This window comes from Gymnoscopelus braueri (assembly GCF_963280865.1).
Source record: "Gymnoscopelus braueri genome assembly, chromosome: 10".
Lineage (NCBI taxonomy): Eukaryota > Metazoa > Chordata > Actinopteri > Myctophiformes > Myctophidae > Gymnoscopelus > Gymnoscopelus braueri.
The window spans coordinates 22,731,409-22,738,978 of NC_137611.1; the positions used below are offsets into that span (position 1 = coordinate 22,731,409).

General features: G+C 38.6%; 1 protein-coding gene across 1 annotated transcript; it reads left to right on the forward strand.

The window, feature by feature from the left end:
• Positions 1-296: 296 nt before the first annotated feature.
• On the forward strand, positions 297-6,070 carry LOC308094270 (interferon-induced very large GTPase 1-like; the record flags this gene model as incomplete). The annotated part of the gene is made up of 1 exon (XM_080440816.1): positions 297-6,070. The coding sequence occupies one exon, from the start codon at positions 297-299 to the stop codon at positions 4,422-4,424; it is 4,128 nt and encodes a 1,375-aa protein (XP_080296942.1). The 3' UTR covers positions 4,425-6,070.
• Positions 6,071-7,570: the final 1,500 nt, after the last annotated feature.

A 7,570-nucleotide genomic window follows, 5' to 3' on the forward strand; every position in this document is an offset into this window, starting at 1 on the left:
TCCGTGCCTCAAAATAGAAGTTAGAGAGCTTTTTGAAGTAAAAAAATAGCGGAGAATTGGCCGCACATGAAAAAGATGGCTGCCGTTCGTGTTTTGGGCTCACTCGAACTCGCCACCTGATTGGCCAACGTAAGCTGTCAATCACAGAACAATGAGCGACGACGCTGATAGGCGCGTCCGTTTGGCATATACACAGCCAATATTGCAGAGAGGCGGTTCATGCCAGACTCACTCCAGGAATCAAATAGAAATTAGATTTCCGGAGGGAGGGTTTACCAGGCTAGGCTGAGACACCTATGGTGTCATTTTTACGATTTGGCTCAGTGTCATCATCTAAATCTCAGCTGATGAATACCTTAATCAACAACCGCCACAGCACGTTCTTTCATAGGAATTGTCCAGGTGCCACCAAATCTCACTGTCTGATAGATGGCATGGCAGAGATTGCCTGGTACTGTCCTGCTGGAAAACCAAATGATGCTTTCTCTGACTGTGTTGCCTTCTGTAATCTCCATGGAGATGCTCTAACACACAATACACAGCGTGCAATACTGATTGATAAGGCTTCAGTTAATGTTGTCCTTTTACCTACGCTGAGAAGAGATGATACAATGTTCGCAGACCTTGTTAAGGGCCCAAAACCTCTCATTTGTCTCCTTGCTGATAATGACTCTGTTGCCAAGGAGATCAAACCAGGAAAGTTCATAATGGGTGTGAAGGATAGAAGTGTGTCAAATGTAGCTGAAGAAATTGCAGGAGTAATTAGAAAGATTTTGTCAACAACAAAAATATCCTTCCAACTTCAAAGTATGGGAAATGTCTCTGGAATCAAAACAGATGAAGAAGCCCTTGCATGCCAAAAAGGGAAATTTGCTGCTCAGCAGATTCAAAATTTGCTCAAAGGAAAAGAGCTTTCAGAGATCAAAGACACATTTCTACCATGCCATGGTCAATTGTGGCATGAGTGGTGCAAAATAAATAAAGACCTCTCCTACCTCAAAGGAGACAGTTGTGGTGCTCAAAGTCTAGAGACGAAAAAAAGTGAAAAACTAAAGAAACTGAAGCGGATAAGACAGATACAATGTGACAAACCACCTAGTAAGCTGATGCAGATGTTTATTGAAAACCTGCAGTCTCTGGATGAGAATGAAAAACTCTACTTCCTAAAATGGATTGTATTCTTTCTGGATGACAGCTTCTCAGATAAACTTTCTGAACTCAACCAGGCATATGATGCTAAGTGGTCTGAGGTCTTGGATTTGAAAAAGAATAATGGCAACTCAGGTATGCTGAAGAAGAAGCAAAATGAGTTGGAGAAAATTTCAGATGACCTGCAGTCATCAACTGTTGGATTTGAGCACATCTTGAGAGAAACAGGACAACTCTATGAAGCCTCTATAGAGGCATCTACCAGCAAGAGAGGATATTGGTCTCATTACCCTAAGCTGGCGGCAAAGCTTATGATAGCAGGTCACCCAATGGAGCTGATGGATGGAGATGCAGCTCATGTACCTTTAACATGGATCACTAGTGTTCTAGATGAGGTGAAAAACACACTTGGAGAAGAGAAGAGAGTTTTTGTTTTGTCAGTTTTAGGCATCCAAAGCAGTGGAAAATCTACAATGCTGAATGCAATGTTTGGATTGAAGTTTGCAGTATGTTCTGGCAGGTGCACTAGAGGGGCCTTCATGCAGCTAGTGAAAGTGTCAAAGGAGAACCAGGAAGACTTCAAGTTTGACTATTTCCTGGTTGTGGACACTGAAGGACTGCGTGCTCCTGAGCTGGCAGGGCAGGACACTTATCGCCATGACAATGAATTGGCAACATTTGTCATTGGTCTAGGAAACATGACTTTGATCAACATCTTTGGAGAGAATCTGTCTGAGATGCAAGATATTCTTCATATTGCTGTTCAGGCTTTCATGCGAATGAAGAAAGTTAAACTGTCTCCAAGTTGTGTGTTCGTTCACCAGAATGTTGCAGCTATTGAAGCTAGTGAAAAAAATAAGGTGGGAAAGAGACGACTACAAGAAAATCTTGATGAGATGACTAAACTAGCTGCCAAAGAGGAAGCGTTTGATGCCAAGCTCTTCAGTGACGTCATTGCATTTGATGTAGACAAAGATGTGAAATACATTTCCCAGCTCTGGGAAGGCAATCCACCCATGGCCCCTCCAAACCCAGGTTATAGTGAAAACATTCAAGAGCTGAAGAACCTGATACTCTCAAAAGCAAAACAGTCTAAAGGAATGACACTCTCAGAATTCAACTGCACCATTAAAGACCTTTGGGATGCCCTGCTGAATGAAAACTTTGTTTTCAGTTTCAAAAACACAATGGAAATTTCATTGTACAGAAAACTTGAAGAAGAGTATGCGAAATGGACCTGGGCTTTAAGGCAAGAAATGCTGACAATTGAAAACATACTACACAACAGAATTGAAAATGGAGGAGTTGACGAGATTACCATGAGTGATCTTATCAAAGAAATTAAGAAGACTTGGGAAGAAGTGGAAAACGCAGTGAAAAAATATTTTGAGGAAGATAAAGATGTACTGGTTCAATGGAAAACACGATTTGAAACCAAAATTAAGGATTTCCGTGATGAACAAGTGAGCGAAGCCAAACGAAAGCTAGAGGAAATTATTCAGCAGAGGAATGCTCGAAAAAATATGGATGATAAGAAGACAGTTTATGAGAACGAGCTTCTACAGAAGAGCAAACAGCTTGCCAGCCAGCTAAAAGACAAGGCAAAGGATGAAAATGCACTTGAAAAGGAGTTCAACACTCTTTGGGACGGTTGGGTTACTTGCCTCACTAAAGATGTTCCTTCCATAAAGGAGATCAACATTCAAAAGGATGTGGATTCTATCCTTTCGGAAATGGGATATGACTGGATGCTTCTAGACAATTGCAAAAGATTGTGTCGTTACAAAAACATGACAAAGAGAGGGAATTATTCTGATTGCATAGCCAGTAAGCCTAACTCATTGACCACTGATGTTGTCAGAAAGGCTTTAAAAAAGTTTGCTTCATGGTTTAGTACAACAAAAGAACAACTTAATTATGACGATCTGATAAGAGCCCTCATTGCCAAAGTTGAGGCACAAACCAACGTCTTAATTAAGAAATGTGTTAACACAGAAGGCTACCATATTGGTTACATGCATGAAGTAGCAAAAAATGTGGAAGAACAAGTGAAAGATTTTGAATCCCATATCGCCCTCACAAAGGAGTTTAAACTTGATCTATTACTTAATGCCTGTACAATTGCAAAGGCATGTTTTCAAAATGCTCACAATGAATTCCAGAAGATCAATGATGCACGTGCATATTTGGAAAACCAAAAGGGACAGTACTATAATGTATTCAAAAGCTTTTGTAAAGGTAACTCCTCTGCCGCTGTGCTTGGTGAACTACTTTGTAGCAAACTGAAGGTGTCTGCAGTTCAGGCCGTCTATGACAAGACTGCCATTGGCTTGGCTGGAGAGATACGATGTAGTCACCCTCCCTTCAGTGGGAATAGGGTGAACTTTGAGAAACATGTTTTAAAATCACTGGCAGTGGAAGAGGACTTTAACAGTTACATTAATTATATCAACGCTCCAAAGAATCAAGTAGAGCAATTCATAAAACAATCTGTTAAGAAATACATAGGCCTATCCACCAATCAGAACAAGATACTCGGTATCATGAAGAAAAATGTGAACGATATTGACCAGCTTCTGAATCAAGCAGTGTTTGATGCAACAGAAATAGTAAAAAAGCAGAGTGGAGACACCAGCATGTGGTTGAAGGAGTTTTCCAGTCAGTTAGAAGATGACTTACGTGTTGCCACCAACTGCTATGATCATTTTAATGACATAGACAACTTTGACTTTCTTAAAGAGGAGATTGAGACACACCTTAAGTCCATGAAGGCAGATTTGAACATCCTCCCAACCAACCAAGAGGATGTCCGGTTGAAGACCGATACAATTCTTATCGACCAAATGTGCAAGTGTTGCTGGGTACGGTGTCCATTCTGCAGTGCAATTTGTACCAACACCCTTGAGGATCACAGTCCAGAAGATCACAATGTCCCTTTTCATCGTTCACATGCAGTTTCTGGAGGCTCCTATAAAGGTACTAAGTTATTTTCCACTGATTTCTGCACAACACTGGTTGCAAGTGGTGGGTCTTTCTTCTCTTCAGAAAGTTCAGAGGAGACCATTCCATTCAAAGAGTATCGGAAAGATCCAGACTGTGCTCACTGGAAAATTACCCCTGATGAATCAAAACTGACATACTGGAAATGGTTTGTATATCACTTTCAAAAGCAACTGGAGGATCATTATGGCAAAACATTTGAGGGCCTAGGAGAAATTCCTGAAGAATGGAAAGAGCATACAAAACAGGAGGCTATTGATAGCTTGGAAGTCTGAGAATGCCCCACACACATCCACAACATGCTTCCAAATACCAAAAATATGATTAAAGTTAATGTAGGTGACAGTGTACCTATTACTGGATTATGAATGTATAAGTTCATCAAAATGCCTGGACTGCCTGACAGTTGTGACAGTCAATTGAAAGAAGGTAGAATACAAAAGCATATTTGTTTCATCTGATTGATTAGATTCGATTAGATGTCCTTTATTATCCAATGGAAAATGGTTTTGCTCGGGTCAATGCATACATTCAAGACAAGATAATACATAAATATACACCACAATTAAAACACGCAGCAAATACTTCAATTCTATAAAAGGTGTCCCTTTTACCTAATTCAAAATTTAAAAGGGTCTTTAAAAGAAAGTAATATCCTCTGCAGCCTTGTGGAACGCCCATATTGTGTTTTTGTATGCTTTCATCATTGATTTTATTTGGTACAATAATTATACAAGTTGAACACAATATAACATACCCAAAATAGACACAAAGTATAATGAAACATTTATTTCTAATGTGGTCCTGTAGTTATAGTTATCCTATGTGTTTATCCTAAAATAATGAAGATTGAATGAATAGAAAATTAAGTCATGAACTGTTTATTTGTATAATTCTTTACATCATTAAGCACAAAGATAAGATACCAAATACATTAATACAACTCGTAAAGTGGAAAAAGCAATTGGAATTGTGGCCTTAAAAGTTTGGGAACCCCTGAGTTAGGCTATGTATTAACAAACAAATAAACACATAACAAATAAACTGCTTAAAATAACATTCAAAAAAGTTATCAAGAGTTAATGGACAGTGAATACAGTTAATAAGAAAACAACACATTCTGATACAGTAATACAGAAAAACAGATTTTTCAGAAAAGCTGTATTATAGGGGGTGGTGGGGGAGTGTTGCACATCTTAAATACCCCATTCGACAGTATTGCACATGGTGCATACTGTCGATCCTATAATGTCACTTTGTCAATCATTAAAATCACAAAGTAAAGACATTAACCCCTCGTCAGAAACGAGCTGATCTACAAGCTCACAACACATAGGATTGCGATGCGTTGTTAACTTTTAGATCAGCTATTTTCACTGAACGTTCACTTATTATGACATAGCCAGAATAGGGTTCATGTGGTTAAACATGTTGAACTTGTAAAGTTCAGGGCAAAGTGAAGCTCCAGTTTAAACATTGTGGTCGACAAAATTCATAACAATCATTGTGGTATTGATTAATTTAATGTACTTACAATTCTGACTTGGTGTGACAAAGACATGCTATGCTCTTAAGCATACAACCCTCTCAAACAGGTGAACAACAGCTGATTCTCATAGAACCTATTTCTGTGTCAGTTCCTTGCCAACAGTTGTTTCACACCAATCTATTAACAAAATATCCTAAATTGTATGTTCCCCTGAAGTGCCGATAAGGGGTGTGCTGTAACTATTGTGGGTGTCAGCTACTGTATACAATAGGCCCATGCCCATGTAAGGAGTTACCATGTGTTACCTCTGTGTACTCCTGCCTGTATAAATATGTGGGGGACATTTGTGTTGGGAGGGACCTGGGCAGGCTTGCTGCTCCTCTGTAACCTGATGATGACTACAAATAAACAAAGGATTGATCCCTAAAAATGGTTTTGCTGCTGCATTTTCCTTCTCTGCTGAATCTTATTAAGTAACATAGAAAGCTGCCATTACAACATGTCTCCATTCAGCTTCACAGCAATGTAGCAGAAACACTAACATGTTGATAATAATGTTATTGTTGATCTTCACACATTCCCAGAAGCTTTACTGATTATTAGTGTCAGATGCTTCTAATGCCAGTCTGTAGAGCATCAGGACCAGTTGAATGAGTCTATTCTATGTTCTTTTGGCTTTTTAGGGATGTGTAATGATGGTTTTGGGGTCACTCATTTCACTAAACATAATATGTTCTTCATTACTTACCTCATTACTAACATGTACATCCTTTTTGTCTCCGCCAGGCCGAAAGGCATGGCGAGAGAGTATGTTTTGCACCCCCGTCCTTCCGTGTGTGTGTGTCCTGTCCGTCCGTTAGCAGCTAATCTCCGCACCGTTGGCCCGGTCGCTGCGAAACTGTGCAATGGGCCTGTGCGTGCGTGCGTGCGCGTGGCCCTGCCTTGTAATGTGTCCATTGTAGTATGCCAATACAGTATTAACCTGTTGTCAGAACAGAAGCATTGGACTAATGTTAATTCATGGTTATCCATAAATAAGTTCATTTTGATATGACATTTAAAAATAATTAATTCTAAACATATACATGGGAATGTGAATATGGAAAATATGTGTAAGAAGAAAGAAGAAAAGATGGGTTTATTGTTATTTTGTGAATGTGATATTGAACTGAAACTTTTTAAAACAAAGAAAGGAAAGTAAATGGTGAGTTAACCTGCACTAGTGTTAATAAATGAGATGAACAAGTAAAGGAAGAGAGAAAGAACAACAACACCAAAACTGACTCTGTCTCCCGTTTTTCCCTGTTTGTTCAGGTGAACCTGCAGATTAGTTATATATATTAAATATAATCTGTTTACTAAGCCACAACCCTAGGGTGTGTAACACAAGCATAGGGCAACATATCTGCTCTGAAATCAAAACATCATCTTTTTTTTAGCCTTCAATGTCATAAACTATAAACATGACACCACCCTTTCCATCATGAATGCACAATAGCTGTCACAGCTATAACGTATTTGAATATTTGCATTTTCTTTGCAATATATATAGAGCAATATAAAGTAGCTACATTATTTCAAATATTTGCAGATCTGCATAGCCTACAGTACTAACTAAATGTCTGTAGCTCCTTTTGAAAAAAATAATATCACTGTTAACCTGATATATTATTTTCAAATGTAGCTATGATTAGGGTGAGTGTAGTTGAAATAAAGTATTTTTTTAATACTACTGTTGACTCAACACGACAACTCTGTGAATGCAGAATGTATGTCTAAGACCAGATTCAAAGAAGTTAATAAATCATGATGTTATTTATCAGATGGACTATAATGTTTATTATTTCAGATTAGTCAAGAAAACCTTGCTAGAATATATTTACTATTAAGAATATACATTGTTTTACTGCCCTCACCACACGTGTGTGCACG